Source organism: Marmota monax, unplaced genomic scaffold (assembly GCF_021218885.2).
Source record: "Marmota monax isolate L192 unplaced genomic scaffold, Marmota_monax_Labrador192_F-V1.1 WCK01_AAM20220418_F8-fsc00129, whole genome shotgun sequence".
NCBI classification, from domain to species: Eukaryota; Metazoa; Chordata; class Mammalia; order Rodentia; family Sciuridae; genus Marmota; species Marmota monax.
In genome coordinates, this window is record NW_026693811.1 from 3,135,898 (window position 1) to 3,158,150 (window position 22,253).

At 39.3% G+C, this 22,253-nt stretch overlaps 1 protein-coding gene across 1 annotated transcript in view; it reads right to left on the reverse strand.

Annotated features, from left to right (window-relative positions):
• Positions 1 to 17,757, reverse strand: part of Dpp4 (dipeptidyl peptidase 4) — an 81,795-nt gene extending 64,038 nt beyond the window's left edge. The window contains exons 1-2 of the mRNA XM_046462249.2: positions 17,617 to 17,757; positions 17,026 to 17,113 (exon numbers count right to left, since the gene is read on the reverse strand). Coding sequence (XP_046318205.1) covers positions 17,026 to 17,113; positions 17,617 to 17,622 — 94 coding nt within the window. The 5' untranslated portion in view covers positions 17,623 to 17,757. The remainder of the gene's footprint in view (positions 1 to 17,025; positions 17,114 to 17,616) is intronic.
• Between the last annotated feature and the right edge of the window lie 4,496 nt (positions 17,758 to 22,253).

Genomic DNA, 22,253 nt, shown 5'->3' on the forward strand with positions numbered 1-22,253 from the left:
GGGTGTTACAGCAAGCTAGGAATGATCTGCTGGTGTTCAAAAGAAAATTGATGAGAGAGTGTCAGCATTTAGGGAAGTAGAAAGCTCCAGATTGAATCATTGAAGAACTTTCCAGAAATATTTATAAAAATATAAAATTTACAAGGTTATCCTTTGTGATAAATGTTTGCCATCCAGGATACAAGGAAAAACAATTGCTGCACATCAAAAGTGCCACAGAATTTAACCTTTTTCCTGTATTTGCTAGGCAAGCCTTTTGGGAATGTAGGGTAAATGTTATTACGGTATCTGCCCTCTAGGACTGTTAAGAAACAAAAGGATTAAAAAAATATATAACGATCTACAGTCGGTGGGGTCGGGCTCCAAATTCCTCAATAGGACACCCATAGCACAAAAGTTAATAACTAGAATCAACAAATGGGACTTACTCAAACTAAAAAGTTTTTTCTCAGCAAAAGAAACAATAAGAGAGGTAAATAGGGAGCCTACACCCTGGGAACAAATCTTTACTCCTCACACTTCAGATAGAGCCCTAATATCCAGAGTATACAAAGAACTCAAAAAATTAGACAATAAGAGAACAAACAACCCAATCAACAAATGGGCCAAGAACCTGAACAGACACTTCTCAGAGGAGGACATACAGTCAATCAACAAGTACATGAAAAAATGCTCACCATCTCTAGCTGTCAGAGAAATGCAAATCAAAACCACCCTAAGATACCATCTCACTCCAGTAAGATTGGCAGCCATTAGGAAGTCAAACAACAACAAGTGCTGGTGAGGATGTGGGGAAAAGGGTACACTTGTACATTGCTGGTGGGACTGCAGATTGGTGCAGCCAATTTGGAAAGCAGTATGGAGATTTCTTGGAAAGCTGGGAATGGAGCCACCATTTGACCCAGCTATTCCCCTTCTTGGTCTATTCCCTAAAGACCTAAAAAGAGCATGCTACAGGGACACTGCTACATCGATGTTCATAGCAGCACAATTCACAATAGCAAGACTGTGGAACCAACCTAGATGCCCTTCAATAGACGAATGGATAAAAAAAATGTAGCATTTATACACAATGGAGTATTACTCTGCATTAAAAAATGACAAAATCATAGAATTTACAGGGAAATGGATGGCATTAGAGCAGATTATGCTAAGTGAAGCTAGCCAATCCCTAAAAAACAAATGCCAAATGTCTTCTTTGATATAAGGAGAGTAACTAAGAACAGAGTAGGGACGAAGAGCAGGAGAAGAAGATTAACATTTAACAGGGATGAGAGGTGGGAGGGAAAGGGAGAGAGAAGGGAAATTGCATGGTAATGGAAGGAGACCCTCAGGGTTTTACAGTGGAGGAGGTAGAGAGAGAGGAGGGGAGGGGAGGGGAGAGGTGGGGAGGGGGGAGGGTGGATGATGGGAAAGGCAGCAGAGCACAACAGACACTAGTATGGCAATTTGTAAATCAATGGATGTGTAAATGATGTGATCCTGCAATCTGTGTATGGGGTGAAGGTGGGAGTTCATAACCCACTTGAATCAAAGTGTGGAATATGATATGTCAAGAAATTTGTAATGTTTTGAACAACCCACAATAAAAAATTTAAAAAAAAAAGAATAATATTTGTTCATTCTTATAGAGTGGAGGCAGTTCTAGACACTGTATATTTTTCTCAATTGATTTATTATTCTTACTCTCATCACATTTTGCAGATGAGACTAAGGCACAGACTGGCACAGCCATAGTCTCATGATTAGTGTGTACCAAACTACATTTGAACTAGGCAGTGTGAATCTGAGGCCAGTGTTCACAACCTTCTAAACCTTTCTAAGTACCTAGGGGAGTAACTGTTAATGCTATGCTGAAAGTCCTTTGTGAATTGGTGGAGATGAGTTAGATTTTATGCAAGTGTGAATTTAACTTTTGTAACTAATTTAAATAGAAATTGAAATTTAATTTGTTCTAGGACTCTGAAGTCAAAAAGGGTGTCAGTTCTCTTAAAAACTCTAGAATTTTCACTCTGGACTGCATTAAGTATGGCAGCCCTGCGGTTTCCTGGATGGCAATTTGTATCCCTCTCGTTCTCTTTTCCATGATAGATCCAGTAACTTTCATCATCTTTCCCCTAATCTCATTAAAATATAGTCAGGTAAGCCTTAATACAAATCTCTTTTTCCTTCCTTTTTTTTTTTTTTTTAATCCCCTACTCCCTAGATTCCAAACAGGACACAGTACTGAATTGCAGGCCATGCTGTATCCATTTTGAAAAGATGATAAAGTATCCAACACAAAGAGTCAGTGATTGCTTTTACAGCAAAAGCCACCTCAGGGGCCAATCTTCTACCACGTTCTTCATTTCTGTGGTACCTATCCTTCCTGCCACTGTTTAACCCTTTGCTTAGAACTCAGGGAGAGGCTGACTTCCTCCTGATCGCCCCTCTGCCGCCTGTGCCTCGGATCCCTGGCTTCTTGATTTCCATGGGAATTCCTTTTCATTTCATTTTTACCCTTTCAAGAGTCTTCCATCTTTCCACTGCTTACTTCTGCCCTGTCCAAAGAGTGCAGCATAGGGTGTGCCTATCTTAAAGAAACAGTTTCCTGATCTTGGTGCCTTCCTTAGCCATTTCTTATTTTTCTTATTATGCTACTGACAAACTTTTAAAATAAGGAATTTCTATGTGTGGTCTTCATTTCCTCACCACCCCTTCTTATGCCTCTTGATTACTTAGTCTTTATTACATGCCCTTATTACTTAGTCCTTACTTATTTCCTTATTTCTTCCTCATATTTTATTTTTTTTTATTTTTGCAACACTCAGTGGCACTTTACCAGTGCCATGAGTTGCATCCCCAGCCCTTTTCACTTGTTTTTTTTATATTTATTTTTTTTTAATATTTATTTATTTTTTTTAGTTTTCGGCGGACACAACATCTTTGTTTGTATGTGGTGCTGAGGATCGAACCTGGGCCGCACGCATGCCAGGCGAGCGTGCTACCGCTTGAGCCACATCCCCAGCCCTCACTTGTTTATTTTGAGATAAGGTGTTACTGAGACAACCAGGTTGGTCTTGAACTTTCGATTCTCCTGTCTCAGCCTCCCTAGTAGCTAGGATTACAGGTATATGTCACTGCACTCAGTGATGCTTATTTTCTATGCCAGATACGACCAATTGATCAGGCAATTTATATCATTATTTAAACACTTAATTGAAATTGTTTCTTAATCAGATGATATATAAGCCAAGAGGATGAATGTATCATATCTTTATCAAACAGCAGCTCGCACTGTACTCTATAAATAGTAGGCATGCACGATCTAGCACTGGATGATTCACCTTTTATTTATGAACATAAGCATTTTAATAAGAATTGCTGCAATGTTGAAAAATGTTTATCCAAATTATTTTTCTTGTGTGAACTATTAAGACAATTTCTTGAATTCACCAAATATTTACTGAACATATTTAATGTTCTAGTCAATACAGTCATAAAGCTTACATGCAAATAGGAGAGACATGTGAACAAAAAAATCAATAGTGGCATAGGAGCCAGAAATAAGTGCTATGGAGGTAATAAATGGGGTAAGGAAGAGTTTGGTGAGGTTGCCAGTTTCAACAGGATGATTGCAAGGGCCCTATGAATACGCGAGCATCTGAGCCAAGACCCAAAGATAGGGAGGAAGTGAACAATGCAGGTCCATAGGAAGAGGATCTCGGCGGAAAGATCAGCAGGTCCAAAGCCCCTGAGGGAGGCTGTTACAAAGTGGGACAGGAGCTCAGACAGGTGGTGGGCTCCAACTTCACAATTTGTCATTATGAGGGCTCTGGTTTTGACTTTAGAGATATGGGAAGCCACTGAATGGCTCTCTTCTGAGAAAGACCTATGTTTAGATATGATCACTATATTCATTTTCTATTGCTGCACAACAAATTATCACAAACTTTGTGGCTTAATACAGCACCCATTTATTTGCTCAGAAGTCTATAGGTCAAAAGTCTAGCTCAGCATGGCTAGATCTTCTTCTCAGGGAATATCAAAGTTTTTGTGGCTAAAATCAGATTTTGGCTAAATTGAGTTTTTATCTGAAGACTCTGGGGAAAAGTCTGCATCCAAGTTAAGACTGTTAGTAGAATTTAGTGCCTTGAAATTGTGATTTTGAAGATTCCATCCACTCATTGACTATGAGCTAGGGCTTCTCTAATCTCCTAGAGACTCACCCACATTCCTTGCCATATGGCCCCATTCATCTTCCTTGTCAGCAATAGCATGTCAAATCCTCCCCATCCCTGAAGTCTCTGTCTGCGTGTTCTATAACCAGCTACACACTCTGTTTTTAGTGGGCTTATATGATTCTGTAAGGACCAAGCAGATAATCTTCTTTTAAAGTTGGTTGTATCATATAACAAAACCAACCACAAGAATAGAATCCATCAAATTCACAATCTCAGAGATTAGTACATAAGAGTCGAGTAAAGGAAGTCTTAAAGGCCATCTTAGAATTCTGCTTACCACAATCACCTGGTCTGTTACAGTGAAGGAATTAAGAAAATAAACAGAGAACTATTTGCTCTAATTCAGGTGAAAGGTGGGGGTTTTGGAGACCAGGGTGGTATCAGTAGAGGTGGTAAGGAATAGTTAAACCCTGAAAAAATGTGAATATAGAGAAGATAGGATTTCTGACAAGAGGAAGTTACCTGTGACTGAAAGAGAGGAATCAAAGAAAACTGCATGCATATGGGCCTCAGTAATAGCAAAACTGAAATTGCTAATTTGTTCAGATAAGATGTAGTAAGGGTTGGGGGTGAGTCTTAGCGGGGAAAGAAGTTTGAGAGCTGTCATTATGAGATGCCAATTTCATATACAAGAGGAGAAGTCAAGTAGGTAGTTGTATATATAAGCATCTAGAGTTTAAGAAAGAAGTTTGGTCTGAAGACAAAATTTAAGACTTGTCAGATTACAGATGGTATTTTAGGCTGTGGGAGTGGATGATATCATCTAGTATGAAGAGAACTGAGGCCTTAGGAGGGATCCTTGGAGTAGTCCAATGATAGAAGTCAGAAACATGAGGAAGGAGCTCCTTAAGAAAGGTTGGAATGCAGCACACAGTGAGGTAGAAGAAAAATTAAGACCTAGAGGGAAGTGTAGAAGGATGATCAACTGATGAGCATGCATGACGGACAGAGTGAGAACTGAGCTGAATTTGTCAACACAGAGAAAAGTAGGAGCCATGACAGGAACAGGGCTATTTTATCGGTGCAGTGGAAATAATCCTTTTGGGTTTAAGGGAGACAAAGAAGAGAGTACAGACAATAATAACAGAAAACTGAGAAGTTTTGCAATTAAGAAATAGAGGGAATGATAGGATAGTGGAAATGTGAGGTGTAGAGAGATGCTTTCCTTCCTTTTTTAAAGGATGTGACAGATTATAACATGTTTATGATCAAAAAGAGATGGGCAACAGGTAACAGAGAACTGTCTTGGGGTAAACAAAAGGGATGGAATCCAGTGCACAAATAGAGACTCTGGCCTTAGATGGGCACTAGGTGGTTCATTCATTGTCTTGAGTAGAGGAAGATGCACATGAGTGCACAGGTGAGCTGGTAAGAGCTGAAGAAGCTCTTTCAAATGGTTTTCTTATTCAAACAGAAAGCAAGTTCCTCACCTGAGAATGAGCACGTGGAAGGGGATTTGGATGGAAAGGAATATGTGGAATCATCCACCCAGAGAGTGGCCAAGTGAGCAGTGGAAATAATTTGGTGCATTGCCAAGCATAACTAAGGGAGCACTTGATGTCAGATTCTAGATTTTCCTTCAGTACAGTAAAACCACTTTTACTGAGATGAAATCAACAGCAGGCAGATTAATTTTCCCCTGGAAATTTGTCAACAATAATTTGAGTCATCCATTAGATTTTAGTATCATTATAAGATTAAACTGTATCTTCTAGATATTGTGGATATTTTGTTTTTATTTGTTTTCTTATTTTATTTTTATGACCACTAATTATTTCGGGTCCTACTTTCCTGAGTTACCTTCTACAGATCTAATTTTTATCATCTTTTAAAAACCTTTTTCCATTTTGTGCTGTTTCAGCCACTTTTCTTCATTATGAATTGGATAAAATACTATAGTTTACATGTAGTTTATTTTTTTTAATTTTTTTACATGTAGTTTAATAAGCAAACTGACAGTAATTCCCTTCATATGTTTCTGACTGCTTCAATTGTCTTAGATTTGCTTTTCTTTTTTGGGGATTGAACTCAGGAGGCACTTGGCCACTGAGGCACATCTCCAGCCCTATTTTGTATTTCATTTAGAGACAGGATCTCACTGAGTTGCTTAGTGCCTTGCTTTTGCTGAAGCTGGCTTTGAACCTGCTATGTTCCTGCCTCAGCCTCCCAAGCTGCTGGGATTATAGGTGTGTGCCACTGCACCTGGCATGAGTCTTAAATATTATGCATTCAATTCTTTCCTACTTTTGATCACTTTGAATGGTAAGAGAAAGCAAATACTGGGATCAAAATGCTCTTGAAATAAAATAAAAACACAACTCTGCAATAAACCTAGATAGACAGGAAAGAAAGGAAGAAGAGACTTAAAGTTTCTAAGTCTCTGGAGATAAAAGCTACTTTGATGCCTGTTCATTTTCTGGAAAATCAAATCTTTCTAACTTAAAGATATGTGATATGCCTGCACAGACCACCCCCTTTCTGACTTTCAAAAGTCTCAATTCCCCTTCTATGGGCTAAGGAATTTCCTCTTTAGACCCAGAAAAGTGAGTCCTGATTAATCTAGTCTAATCATGATGACACATACCTTATGTTGGTGATTAATTTAGAAACAGACAAAGAATACAAATTCAGCCAATAAAGCAAACCTGAGGGAAATTCTGCCTTAGATCAGGGGACTTTTAGAAATGGTCTTCCCACTCCAATAGGGCAAACCATGAATGAGGAAGAGCATCCGCTTCCTCCTTGTGAAAGAGCCCTGTGAACAAGTGATGGGCTGAGCTATAGCAGCCATGCCCACCTATGAGAGGACAAGCTTGGGAACAAATCAGTAGTCTGAGGATAGCAGAGTTGAGTCCCTTTGGGTCTTTGAGGATAATGTTTGATCACTGCATTAACAGATTCAAAAAGTACTCACTTTACAATTGTATAAATGCTAATAATAACAATATAAACTCTTATAGCTAAACACTTTCTGGTTCGGTATTCTGTTACTTGCATCCAAAAACACGCTAGCTGATAACATCTTTGTATAGAATCAGGGGGCTGTAAATTGCTGAGAACTGAACATGTAGGTGAACTTCATGCCTGGGATCCAGTGTGGCAGCTGGAGGATTGGAAGGATGATGTTCAGGCCCATTAATTATTAACCCTTTATGCTTGGTTGGTTTCTATAAAGACTTTCCTGGACAGAATTTATCATTTGCTTGTGAATGCTTCTGTAGCACTTTGCTCACTTACTAGAAGGGCACTTAACTCTTTTGATTGTAGTTAATGTTTCCTTTAATATAATGAATTATTTGAGAACAAGGCCATAACTATCATCTTTATATCTGTAGGGACAAAGTGCCTAGCATATACTAAAAGCTCAATACATACCTACTGATTTGGAGAATTACAATCCATTGACAAGTCTGTGTTAGCAGAATAGACTAGAGAGGGCTCCCTGAGCCTGGTCTTGGAAAGGGGAAGCCTGATGTGGTAGGATGAGGGAGGTAGTCGAGCAGAACCTTTGCAGATTAGCCTTTATGGGAAGCATGGCCATGGGAGCTAGAGAAAATCCTCCACTTTGGATAGGTAGCCAGCTGTTCAAGGAGTCATACTTATCTCCTCTCCCTCCCTCCTACTTCATATTCCTATACATTGTCTTACCTACAAAATATATCCCATTAAAAAAATAGATTTCTATTTCCAATGCTACTACCTTTGTCCAAGTCACTATCATCTCTTACTTAGACAACCCTTATCCCCAAACATTATCCATATAGGAGTCAGAGACCTATTTTTGACATATAAATAAGATCATGCTACACTTAGGCTTAAATTCTCTGGTAGCTCAAAACCATACTTGGAATAAGAGAGAAGACAAAATCCTTCAGTTCTTTCTAACCCACTTTCTTTTTGACGTAGCACTTATTATCATCCAAAATTGTTTCTGCTCATCATCCGACTGCCCCATGGACTGTGTAAGGCCCAAGGGAGCAGGTTTTTCACCTGAACCACTGAGGACCATTTTCCTCTCACCTGCAACAACACCTGGCATGCAATAATTGTTCAAAAAATGTTGTTGAATTGACAAATACTTCCTTTCATCACTATAAGACCTTAGTTTTGAAGGGGTTTTAAATTTCACACTGAAGAAGTTTTCCTGTCTGGAGCAAAAGAATCAAGAAATATAAAAGAAAAATGAGTCACCCATGAAACTCATAGTCCTGAACTTAAGAAAAGCAGGTCCCTACCACAGAGATGGGATTAGGGCTACAAGATTCACCTGGTTTAGTTTTAGGAGACTTAATCAGAGAAGGGATGGATGATAGGTACTACTTGAACTCTACCCCTCCTTCCCTTTTTTCCTCAGTTAAACCTCCATGGCTCACAGAATACCTGAACAAAATCCCTGATGGCTTTGGCTCTGCCTTAAATGACTTCTTCTTGGGCTTTAGATACTGAAACAAGTGGCCTAAGCTCATAGCTCTATTTGTTTACCCAGCAAACCAAATAACTAAGGAGTGTGTACATTAATGTGTACAGTTGAAGAAAGCAAACAGTCTATATTTAAGTTTCAAAAAACTTCCTATGAATTTGTACTTTTGAAGCACAACGTAAAACTGAAAATACAATACTTGGAAAACAATAAAACATCTAGCTCAGAAGTCCTAACTTTGTGGTTTCAGGTTATTCTCAAACTGAGAGGCGCACCTTCTTTTGGAGGTCATAATGGAGCTGTGAAGACTAAAGGTAAAAATATTTACAAGATATTGATTTACAACAATGAAAGGATCATCATCCAGCCATAAAGCAATGATTAAACATTAACTTCAGAAAAACTACAATCAAAGCATTTCCTAAGTTCAATTATTTATGAGAACCAGCAGGTTCAGGAAAGGATAGAAGTCAGATTTTGATTGCTTAGATCCAGTATTTACTTGCACGCTCCTAAACTTCCTATGCTTAAACTTCCTCAAGTATAAAAAGTCAAGATAATAATACATGTCACATTTCAGAAGATCTTGAAGACATCAACATATTTCCAGAGAAATATGACCTACTCAAACCAAATCAGGAGGACACACACAATATAAACAGATCTGGCATGCAATAATTGTTTATTTTATTTCAAGCAACAAAATAGAAGATGCCATCAAAAGCCTACCAATCAAGAAAAGCCCAGGACCAGACAGATTCTCAGCCAAGTTCTACAAGACCTTCAAAAAGAATTAACATGAAAACTCCTCAAATTATTCCAGGAAACAGAAAAGGAGGCCACACTTCCAAACTCATTCTATGAGGCTAATATCATCCTGATACCAAAACAAGACACAGCCACATCAAGGAAAGAAAACTTCAGACCAATACCCTTGATGAACATAGATGTAAAAATTCTCAATAAAATTCTGGCAAATTGTATACAAAAACTTATTAAAAAAGTAGTATCACCCTATCAAGTGGGTTTCGTTCCAGGGAGGCAAGGTTGGCTTAATATGCAGAAATCAATTTACAACAATGACTTTATCACATCAATAGACTTAAAGACAAGAATCATATGATCATCTCAATATATGTAGAAAAAGTATTTAACAAAATACAGCACCCCTTCATGTTCAAAACACTAAAAAAAATAGGGATAGTAGGAACATACCTCAACACTGTAAAAGCTATAGATGCTAAACCCAAGGCCAACATCATTCTAAATGGAGAAAAATTGGAAGCGTTCCCTCTAAAAACTGGAAAAAGACAAGGATGCCCTCTTTCATCACTTCTATTCAACATGGTCCATGAAACTCTAGCCAGAGCAATTAGACTGAAGAAAGAAATTAAAGGGATATAAATAGGAAAAGAAGAACTCAAACTATAGTTATGTGAATATGACATGATTCTATAATTAGAAGATCCAAAAAGTTCCACCAGAAAATTTATAAAACTAATAAATGAATTCAGCAAAGTAGCAGGATATAAAATCAACACCCATAAATCAAACTTGTTCCTTCCTATACATCAGTGGTGAATCTACTGCAAGAGAAATTAGGAAAATTACCCCATTCAAAATAGCCTCAAAAAAAAAAAAAGAAAAGAAAAGAAAAGAAAGAAAGAAAGAAAGAAAAACCCAAAAAACTGGGATGGTGGTGTACACCTGTAATCCCAGCAACTTGAGAGGCTGAGGATCACAAGTTCAAAGCCAGCCTCAGCAAAAGTGAGATGCTAAGATCTTGTCTCTAAATAAAATACAAAATAGGGCTGTGGATGTGGCTCAGTGGTTGAGTTCCCCTGAGTTCACATGCTTTTGGATAGGCAGACTTCACATTGTCAAAATGGCCATGCTACCAAAAGCATTATACAGATTTAATGCAATTCCTATTAAAATCCCAATGACATTCTTTATAGAACTAGAAAAAGCAATCATGAAATTCATTTGGAAAAATAAGAGACCCAGAATAGCCAAAGAATTCCTTAGTAAGAAAAGTGAAGCAGGAGGCATCATAATACCAGACCTTAAACTATACTAGAATAGAAGAAAAAGTGGCCTAAATCTTTACCATGTTGACTTAGGGACTGACTTCCTTAACAAGACTCCTAAAGCTCACAAAGTAAAATCAAGAATCAATAAATGGGATTGATTCAAACTAAAAAACTTCTTCTCAGCACAAGAACAATCAATAACATGAAGAGAGAGCCTACAGAATGGGGGAAAATCTTTACCACATGCATCTTAAATATAGCATTAATCTCTAGGATATATAAATAACTTTAAAAATTAACATAAAAATAACCCAATCAATAAATGGGCTAAGAAACTGAACAGACACTTCACAGAAGAAGTACAATGGATCAAAAAATATATGAAAATATGTTCAACTCTCTAGCAATTAGAGAAATGCAAATGAAAACTACTCTGAGACTTCATCTCACTCTAGTCAGAAGAACAATTACCAAAAATATAAGCAACAATAAATGTTGGCAAGGATATGGGGAAAAGGTACACTCATGCATAACTAGTGGGAATGTAAATTGGTGCAACCATTATGAAAAACAGCATGGAGATTCCTCAGAAAATTTGGAATGTAACCACCATTTTGACCCAGCTATCCCACTCCTCAGTTTATATCTAAAGGACTTAAAATCAGCATACTACAGTGATGCAACCATGCCAATGTTTATAGCAGCTCAACTCACAATAGCCAAACTACAGAACCAACCTAGGTGCCCTTCAAGAGATGAATGGATAAAACAATGTGGTATATATACACAAGTATATAAAGGAGAATGAAACTATGGCATTTGCAGGTAAATGGATGCAGCAGGAGAATGTCATGCTAAGTGAAATAAACCAATCCCAAAAAACCAAAGGTTGAATATTTTCTCTGATATGTTTATTAATATTTTCTCTTTTTCAGGGCTGACTTTCTGTGTGCGTGGAGCCTACTGATTGCTGTGACAGCAGTCAACAGGGCTCACCATTTTTTTTTTTTTTTTTACCAGTGGGTGACTTCATCTTAGCTTGCATATCAAGACACAAATAATCTGCCAATTTTCACAATTAGCGGGGACTAGGGAAGAATAGAGGTACTTTAGATTAGGCAGAGGGGAGTGAAGGGAAGGGAGAGGGTAAAGGAGAATAGTAGAATTAATGGAACATTATTACCTCATGTGTGTGTATGACTACATGACTGGTGTGATTCTACATCATGTATAATCAGAAGAATGAGAAGTTATACTGCATTTTTGTATGATGTGTAAAAATTCATTCTACTGTCATGTGTAACTAATTAGAACAAATAAAAATTTAAAAAAAAAATATATGTCTATGAAGTGTATGTTCTGGGAAGACCGAATGAAATAAAATATTTTGCATCAGAAAGAAAAGTGTAATTTAATACAATGAAAGCAAATATGGATACTACTTAATAAGTTTACTGAAAGTATGGAATGTTGGGGGTTGGTGGTGTAGACAGAGGGTTAGAGTATGCGTGAGACTCTGGGTTCACTCCCTAGCACTACTAAAATATAAATTAATAAGTAAATAATAAGAAAATGAAAACGAAAAAGCATGCAATGTCATTCTTAGGCTGAAATTTGTTGCCTGTATACAGTTTTATATAGGAATATAAGCACTAGTGCTAGACTCTTCTCTTCAAAACACTTAAAGTTTAAGGATTAGCAATCACGAAATTATCATATAACTGTAAAGGAGAAGTTGAAACAATTACGCTAATAGGACCAAGTTGATCATATATTTGAAGCTTATATTTGATCACAAGCTAACAAAATGATGTGAAGTTTATCAGTATCAGGTATCAGCTCTAGAGTCAAAATGTCCAAGTGTGAATCTTAACTCTGTGGAATATGGAGCAAGTTCCTTAACTTCTTTAGCAGCTGTTCTCCAAAAACGGTTCAAGGATATCCACCCTTGTGTAGTGCCCCTGGCATTGATGTGATGTAGAGTTGGTCCATGGGATCACAGCAGAAGGGATGCTACAGCTCCCACTTCTGAGGATGAGTCATAAAAGACACTGGGGCCTTCTGCTTAGATCCTCTCTTGGCTCCTTCATTCCAAGGGAAGGAAGCTCCCTTGTTATCTGAGGCCCTTGCTGTGGGTGGGTGGGAACTCTAGCTAGGCATCCTGTGAGTGAGCTTGGACACGGTCCTCCAGCTCCAGCTGTGCTTTCAGTTAACAGGAAGCTGAGCTAGATGGCAACCTCAGGAGAGATCCTGAGCCAGGACACCAAGCTAAGCCACTCCCAAATTCCTGACCCACACAAAATATGAGACAATATTGTTTTAAGCTTTGGAGTAATTTGTTATGCAGTGATTGATCCTCTCAAAGTTTCTACAAACCTTCTGTACAAATGGAGATGATAATAGCACCTCTCTCCAAGAGTTATTTTAAGGATTACATGGGGGAATATATTGAAGCCCCTCAGCCCAATCGATATCTGGCACACAGTGAAAACCTGTTGAATACTATCAAGTCCTCACATTCCTTCCCCTCCACCAAGAAGCTGCTCCTACAGGTTATTTATAGGCACCTCCCCCCTGGGCCTCAGCACTTTCTTAAGTCATAAAAGTAGAAGGACACTGAGCCAGCTCTAGGAAGTCCCTTTATGCTCTTTCTCTGACCATTAACTGGGCAAACAATCTTCCCTTTCTGCCTCTCTGGACCCTTTTGAGAAGACAGGCAAAGATTTCTAAGACACAGAAAGTTGAGGCGCATACTATGGCTAGGGAACCAAAAGCCGAAATCATTGGCCTGTCTGCAGGAACGCTCACAAAAGTTGACAATAGTTAACTGAGCAGCTCCCCGGAATCAACTAGAGCTTTCACAGACCACGCTGTTTAGAAGCTGTCCTCCACATGTACAAAGCTTTCATTCAGACTTATTTCTGTGCTTTTCAACTGGGAATCGATCCTGGACTTTCTCAGGCAAACTTCATAGATGTTATCTTTTCTCTCTCTGATTATTCCTGTCTCCTCACATTTGGGTTTTCTTTTATTACTGGTGGGTGGGTAAGCAGGCAAATTTCTTATGAACTGAAAGAAGGTATTGAGGAAATTTACTACTAAAGCAGACAAAAGAACAAAAGAAGAATAGCGATACTTCCCAACTCCATAATACAACTCCATAATAAAACTATCTGGCAACCAAGTATTTCAAATCTCAGCATGTAATGCAAAAAAGGGAAGTAAAGGAATCACAAATACTGAGTGAGGGGGAGTTTATCATTAGGCTATTAGGATTTCTATAATTCCATACAATTGTTTTATTGCTAATTCTCAGGGAACCTGAATGTTCAAATAGGCAATCTTCATCTATAATAAGTGAAAAATTTAAAACAAAATTATGATTATATATAAAGTTATATATATATAAAACTAAAAGTTTTATATACATGTAACTAAAAGTTATATATATATATATATGTATATATGTGTAAATATACAAATGGAGATGATTATATATATATGTATATGCTTTTAGTAATACACATGTACATATGTTGGAGAAATGCAAGCAGTTGTTATTCTAACCTCTAACCTCAAGACATTTTTATTCTAAAAAAAAAAAAATACCAGTAGTTTTTGCCTCTCCTCAACTGCTGTCCACATTTCCCTCCTGTTCCGGTGTGTTAGTTCTGCTAACTAAACTCAGCATTTCCTATGGAAACACTTGACCTTCTCTTAAATTAACCTCTCAGAGGAAGAGCGTGGGGTTGCATCTTTCTCCTTCCTTTTAGCAATTTCATTCTTTGTTTTCACATCATCTAGGTCTTTTTTTTCTATTAAACCTCCTTCTCTCTCTCTCTTCCTTACATTCCCCTTCTCCTTCCTTTTATAGATCCCCAGTCTCTTTCTTTCTCCCTTTCCTGCTTAAAACTTGATAGATAATATGAGAAGCATCTCTTGATGGTTGGTTATGGATTCTCTATAAGAATCTCTTATTATGGCACCGCCCAGGAAAGGTATTGCTGATTAAGTGAAAATGCTGCACTCCTGAGCTTTTGTCTCTGTCCCTTCTGATAAGGCAGGAGTTGAAACAAATGACTTCCGTTTTGTATCTAAACATATATAGACGGAAATTAAGAAACACAAGAAAGCAAAATGGGAAGTTTATATAAACCGCCATGAAACCACATCTCCTCCTTAAGAGAGGTCCTTATCTACTCTCCCCCTTACCTCTTTATCTTTAATCAATTACATAAGTCTAGTCCTTCACATTTCTGAATAGCTATATAGAATCAGTACTGCAATCTATACCCTAAGAGTCCTATGCCATTTCCCTTGTTTTTCCTTCTAGTCTTGCTCTATTTCAACCCACTTTCCAAATGTCATGCCTAACAGTCCAGTCATGCTCAAAATTCTCCAGCAGTTCTGCATCATCTACAGGTTAAAATCCAACTCCGTTTCCTGCTATCTACCCTCCTCTTTGGCTGTGGATCCTTTTAGGATCCAAGAATTGAGGATATGATTTTTTGTCTCTGTGTTGTCACACAGTCATTCACATTTTCTAACTATTAAAGTTTCCCCACAAAAGAAACCTCTTGTGAGAAGTCTTCCCTGGCTTTCCCAGGAGAGTGCCCAATCTCCTGGGAAATCTTGATCAATTTGTTCAAGCATTCTATAATTTGAACCCTAAATTAGAGTAGTTAGGTGGAGACCTGAGTCTCTCTAGAAGTCCTCTTCAAGAAAACATCCTTGTAATTTTATTTGGAGGAGAGACTAGGTGCTGTTTAGGGTGAGACAGCTCCTCCCAGGTCTGTATACACTACTCAATGAAAGAAAATCTTGGTAGTTAACTCAAAGAAGCCCATGGAAGGCAGCTGCATGATGAAGGGCCCTCGGCAAATTCACTCCCCATCTCAAGTGGCTTATCAAAGTACAACATTCCCTCTAATTTCACTTAAGGGAGGTTCCAATAATTACAGTTTTATCCATCTTTCCAGTGATGCTTTAATGCCTTCATGATGTTTTGGAGACAAACAGGCTAGACACACACACAAAACACACACACACACACACACACACAAGTCATTTGTATATTTCTAGTAGTCTATAAAATGTGATTGTTAAATTTGCAGCAACTAGCACAGTCTTGGAACATAATGTGTAAGTCCTATAAATATTTATTGATATGAATGAGCTATCCTTTTCCCACAAGGCTTTGCATGAGTTGTTGTTTAAATATACAAAAGTGTCATTTCATGAAAATAATTACAACTTAATAATGCAACAGAAACAATCAAACATAAGTGGACTGAAGTCTGTCCCTCTGTAGTCTAAAGTAACCACTTTAATTTAAACACTACTTTCTTTAAGTAAATGTCATTAGCAATAGGTCAATTTATTATTATTTAATTTCTGGCACCTTTGCTTCAATTGCAGGGCAGCATATTTTTCATAGTTTTACAAAGTAATTCTAAATTGTTACCTTGAAATCTGGATGGAGACCCCTTGTATGCAAGCACTGACTACATTTCCTCATTGACTCAACCATCCAGAAAGAATGTTTCAGTTGACTGACTAATTTAGTAAATGTATAATGCTAAAATGAAAGTAAGCGTTTAAAAGAAAAAGAAGGGCCAGAGGAAACCCAAGCTAGTTAATATCATGTGATTGTATTCAAGCGTGTGTATTTCATTATTTGAATGTTTTGTATCAAAATCTAGGCCTAAACTGGAACACTGAGGCAAGCTAAAAAGACAAACAGGTGACTTTAAAGGGAATAGTACACTAAAACATCACTGATACCAGATCCCTCTGAAGATTGTCATGCACACCAGCTTTATAATTTAGCTCTTCAAGATTCCTAAATTGGTGAAATAGTCACATTCGGATTCTCAAATTGATGAAATTTTCATCATTCCTGAAGGAGAAAAATAAAACAACAACAACAACAACAAAAATGGGTTCCCTGTGCATTGTCTTTGGCTTCATTTTTAAATTTTCCACCCCTTAAGACATCTAGTTGCAACATTTGGGATCTTTAAACACTACTTTGTTTTCTTAGAAGATCATAATCATAAACCTTTTGAAAAATTAAATTTAAGATTTTTAAATTTAATAAAAAGAAATCCTGCCTTTCTCCTAATTTCAGGAAGTATGCGTTTGTTAAAACTAACAAAACGTGGCAGCTGCAAGGTTCACAGCCAGCCGAAACTCTGGAGACCCTTTGAAGTGAATCTTGTCGCTAGATTAGATGCAGCTACAACCCCGGAAGCCTTCTTAGCGACGCCCTGGCACACTGTCTGAGCCCCCCGGGAAACCTGATCCAGGTCTCCAACTGTCTTATCTTTTTCAAAAGTTTCAAACTTACTGCCTTTGTTCAGCAGAACCACGGGCACGGTGATGATGGTGACAAGCGCAGCTGCACCCAGCAGTCCCAGGAGAACCTTCCATGGTGTCTGCAAGTCGGTCAGATCACGTCCAATTAGAGGGAAGCGTTTGGCCCCAGACTGGGTAGGAGGATCGGGGCCCGAGCTGCCTAAGCGGCGGCGGGGTTTACAGGTGGGTGAGTTAGAAGAGGGAGACAGTGAGCTGGAAGGGTTTGGAGTTCGGTAAGGCGGGCGCCCTTGAATGTTTGGATTCTGCACACTTTAGTGCGGGTTTCTCTTCCCTGTTGGTCTGAAGCCAAGTGAGGGTTTCAGCGTGCATTTTTTTGGGGTGGCTCTCTGGGACTTCCAGGGCTCGGTGCCTGGCTCCTTAGCAAGAAAACCTGCAGATCGGAGAGCAAAGCCAGAGCTCTGGGACCTCCCTTCACCTGTTAGAGCGGTCCTGGGATTTCTGCCTAATGGTAGTCCCGGGTCCTCTTCCGCGAACCTCTGGGCAGTTTGGGGAGAGTCTGGCTAAGAAGCACCTACGACTCGACCCTGGGGCTGAGTAGGTGGGAGACGTGCTAATCACTCACCTTCATGGTCGCCGTCTGCTCGGAACTGAGCTTTCGGAGCAGGAGCGCAGGCAGAAGTCACCGCGAGCTGCTCAGACCCACGTCCTGCTCCCCTGCTCTGGGCCGCGGATTCACCCTGCGCTCGCCAAGTTTCGGCCCCGAGTTAAACATTAGTGAGCTTCCAGCCCGCTCAGTATAAAGGCGCGACGGGCAGGCTGCGGGGCGGAGGGCGCGGGAGAAGGCGCGCGGACGTGGGACCCTGCCATTCCGGCCGGGGGCGCCCGCGAGGCACCTCCCGGGCAGTGCGGGGCGCTGGGCGGCAGCTCAAGTGGTGAGGGTGAGCGCTGCGGACGCGGTGAGCCGGAGCCGCCGGGGGAACGCGAGACTGGCGACATGGAGCACAGCGGAACATCTTAGCCCAAAAGAACTTTGACGATCAGTTCCTGCAGCCCCGCCTGGCCTGGACAGAGGAGGAAACTGAGGCCCAGAGAGGACATGGGGCTTGGCAAACCTTCACAGCTCACTGCTAGTAGCTGAAAGGAAAACCCAGGCCTCTGTCCTTTGCCCAGCTAAAGGGTCTCAGATCTGCAGGTTTTCTTGCTAAGGAGCCGGGCACCGAAAAATAGTGGTGTTTAATGCAATCTGGAAGGTAAAGAGGGAGAGGAGGTAACTGTTGACTTTTGAATACCAGGTAGAGACTCCATATCTGTATTTAATTAACCTCCTCAGGAAATTTCCTCTTGTCTTGTAGGCTTACCTTTTTATCAAGATGGCAAAAGTAATACTACCACTTATGTGGAACTTACTTTTTCTCCAAGAACTACGCTAAGTGTTTACCAAGCATTTTACAGGGGAGGGAGTTAAGTACAGAGAGGCTAAATAATTTGGCCAAGTTATTCAGCTAGGAAGATATGGAATCTCAATTAAGAGTTCAGGTTCTTAACCACGAATCTATACAACCTCTCATCATTAAGTCTTGTAAAGAAGTTTTGGAGCAGAGAAAAGGTCACCTGTTTCTTCCTACCCTGCTTCCACCTTGTGCCCTGGAGGTTTTTCGTTCATTCATTCATTCATTCATTCATTTATCTATTGATTCTCACATTTTCCCATTTATTCCACTTAGCCACTAATATTGGAGTGGTCACAACCTGACAAAATCTCTTCTAGGTGGTGGAGATAAAGTAGACAAGACAGATAATATCAGTGCTCTAAACTCTCTCAGTATAAAATACACAAGTTTTGCCTTTTTTTTTTCTATTTTTCTTTCTCTCATGAGAATAAGAACTCCTTTCTCCTCTAAGCCTCTCCAGCTTGTTCACTGCAGAAAAGCAAAAGCTGTCTGTTGGATGTTAGAGATAAAAGACTGAAAGTGCAAAGTCCTGTGGGTCATGAACACATGATTATGAAGAAGTTCAAGATTCCATTCCTTTTTTCCGAACCAGATTTTGCATCTGAACTCAGGCATTTTTCCCCCTTGCCAACTAGCTGATTATGATTCATAAATATACTCACTCCCAACTCCAGGAGCTCACACTGAACTCTGTCTTCTTCATCAGCCTCATTCCACCCTTCTTTGATAACCTCTGTCTTCATTAAAAGCATCTCCATTCAGAATTCACAAAAATTAAACACTTCAAACATCTTCGTTTTTCTTCAGTCTCCTGCTACATTCACTTGTTTGGTCACTGCTATAGTTTAAATATGGCTCCCCAAATTAATGTGTTGGAAACTTAAATCTCTAGGGCAACAACGTTAGGAAGTGGGGGCCAATAAGATATTAATGTCATTATTCTGGGAGTGGGTTGAGTAATAGGAGAGTGGACTTGTAATAAAAGTCAGTTTAGTCCCCTCCTGCTTGTTTGCTCTCTTGCCCTTCCACCTCCACAGTGGGATGCCACAGCTAGAAGACCTTTGTCACATGTAGTCTTCTGACCTTGGACTTCTCAGTTTCCAGAATTATAAGCAATCACTTTATAAACCACCTAGTCTGTGCTATGCTGTTATAGCTACCCAAAATGGATTAAGAGAGCAACAAATTCCTTTCAATTTTGTTTCACAAATATCTTTGATCCATTTCTGCCTCTCTCTTCCAGTGGCTGAGGAAGGTGCATCAAGAGCCTGTGCTTAATCTGCATGCCTGCACCATAGCACTGAACATTTAGCAAGCCTTGGGACAGCTCAGGGGAGGTTGGTTGACATCCTGTTCTCTGGGGACATTCCATAGGACACAAATATCTTCACTTTTTATGCCCATTTCAAGAGACTATCACATACTTCTCTTTTTCATGTCACCAGTCTCTCAACATTGTTTATCCTAAGTCCTTAAGAAACCAGCTGGCCGACACATTAGCCACTACTTATGAGTCATTGTGGATATTGTATCACGCCATCTCTTTTTCCATGCAAAACAAAAGCAGATTTTTGTCCATTAGTAAGGTTTCCTTTCCATTGGACTTCAGACATCCCTGAGAGTGGCTTTGGTGTACAAGCCATCCACTAATGATTAGTGCCAGATTTCTTTGCAAAGGCTGATTCTTCTACCTCCCTGGTTGCCCATTACAGGGAATGCTCCAAGGGGCTATAGAGTGTATCAAGGGAGAGACACTAGCACAATAATCGAAGGCACTATGGAGTCTCTGTGCCAATGATTTTCTCATGTCCTATGGACCTGGTAGACTCATCTCCCACCAGGTACCCTTTTCACCAAAAAATTAAAATTTTCTGCACATGCCCAACTTTATTTATTTTTTTGGTGGGTCAAGTTCTGTTCATTTCAGGTAGCTAGACTATGTAGTTACTTGATGTTGATGTTATGTGCTTCTCTCTACTCCCCTCCCCCATCACTCCAGTGATATATTGGACCCTTAACTCCTAGGACTTCAGAATGCAATCTTATTTGGAGATGGGCTCTTTACAGAGGTAATCAAGTTAAAATGAATTCATTATCACCATGTGACTGGTATTCTTACAAAAAGGGAACACTTAGGAACATAGAGAGGTACCCATAGAAGGAATATGATGTAAAAAGGAACAAGGAAAAGATGGCCATCTACAGGTCAAGGAGAAAGGCTTGTAGTAGAACTTTCTGTCCACAGACCTCAGGAAGACCTAATTCTGTGGACACCCTGATTTCAAACTTCTAGCCTTCAGTTCTGTGAGACATATGTTTCTGTATTGAAGTTACCCATTTTGTAGTAATTTGTTATGGCAGCCCTCTCACACTAATGCACCTGGTGTTTTGTGATCATGCCTTCAAGCTCTACAGAGCCAGGTAGCACAAGACAGGCTGCAAATGAAATAGTGAATAGTGGTTGGCTATTGTAGCTCACTTTCAAGACAGCCTCCAAAGTTTTGGTATAATTTATTATAATTGTAGATAATTAATAAATTGGCAAAGAGGGTATGGCTTTGCTCTAAGATCCTTGATCTGTGACTCTCCTGTTGGGGCTTGTCCGAGTGTATCAGCATCCCTGGCTTCCACTGCTACTCCTAATAACATTGTGTTGCTAAGTCATAATTTTTAAGTAGCGGGACAACTTGCACTAGAGTTTAGAGCTGTAGAGCCCTCTTTCACTCCAGGTTCCACTCAAAACAGACTACCTTACAGATTATTGAGCAGTGGTTGGAAGAGTGAACCCAATGTTAATATATACTGTCTATCAAATTCAGAGTTTTGGCAAATCTTGCTCTTCCTTATGATGGATGAATGTAAATGATTTAGTGACATCTTTCATGTTAGAAAAGGTGGCCTAACATGTTGTAGACCATGGAATCCTTTGAAATTTTGCTACATTTTCATAAGCTTTGTCCTCTATTGAGTGCCTTTGTCTTACTAAATCATGTAAGAAACATGTTCACCAGCTACATTTAGTATAGTATTACCAGCACAATGAACCAATGTGATGATATGTGGGATATCAAGGTGATCAAAGTCCTGGGAAACTATTTTATGACAGAGAGTAAAAGAGTTGTGTAGCCCTGAAAAAAAAAAATGGTGAGAAGACACTGCTGTCCATACGTTTTGTTTTTTACATTCAAGGAAAGAAGTGTGCAGGTTATTGTTCCAAAGGCTAGAATCATATTTTTTGATCCACAATAAAGTTACCACATCTGAGTGGCAGCTGAGACTGAAACATCATCATTTTCCATAATCCATCTTACTTTTGCACAATTTGAACAGCAAGTTAATTGATAGGAATCCAATTAACTGCCTATTTCAGTTTTCGGAGAGTGGCCCTAATCTCTGCTCTTAGGAAAGCAGCACCACTTTAGCTTTCCGTATTGATGTGGAGGTACCTTACCAGGCCATCCACTCGGCATTTCCTGCCTTAGTATCTTTTCGTAATTCATGGAACAAAGGAGCCAAGGCAGGCAGGGAGTCTCTAGGAACTGGGAAAAGTGAGGAAGTGGTCTCTTTTAGACCCTGCAGAAGGAATGGTGCCCACTGATGCCTCCTGTTGAACATGTTTAATACTTCTGACCTCCATAAATATAATATACTAAAATTGTGTTATTTTAAGCCACTCAGTTTGTGGTAATTTGCTTCAATTCAAAAGGGAACTAACACACACTAACACACACTGAGGTGTTTTAACACCACAGAACTTAACAGAGACCCAGAACCATTATTTAATACCTCTAGGAATGTCTGAATATAT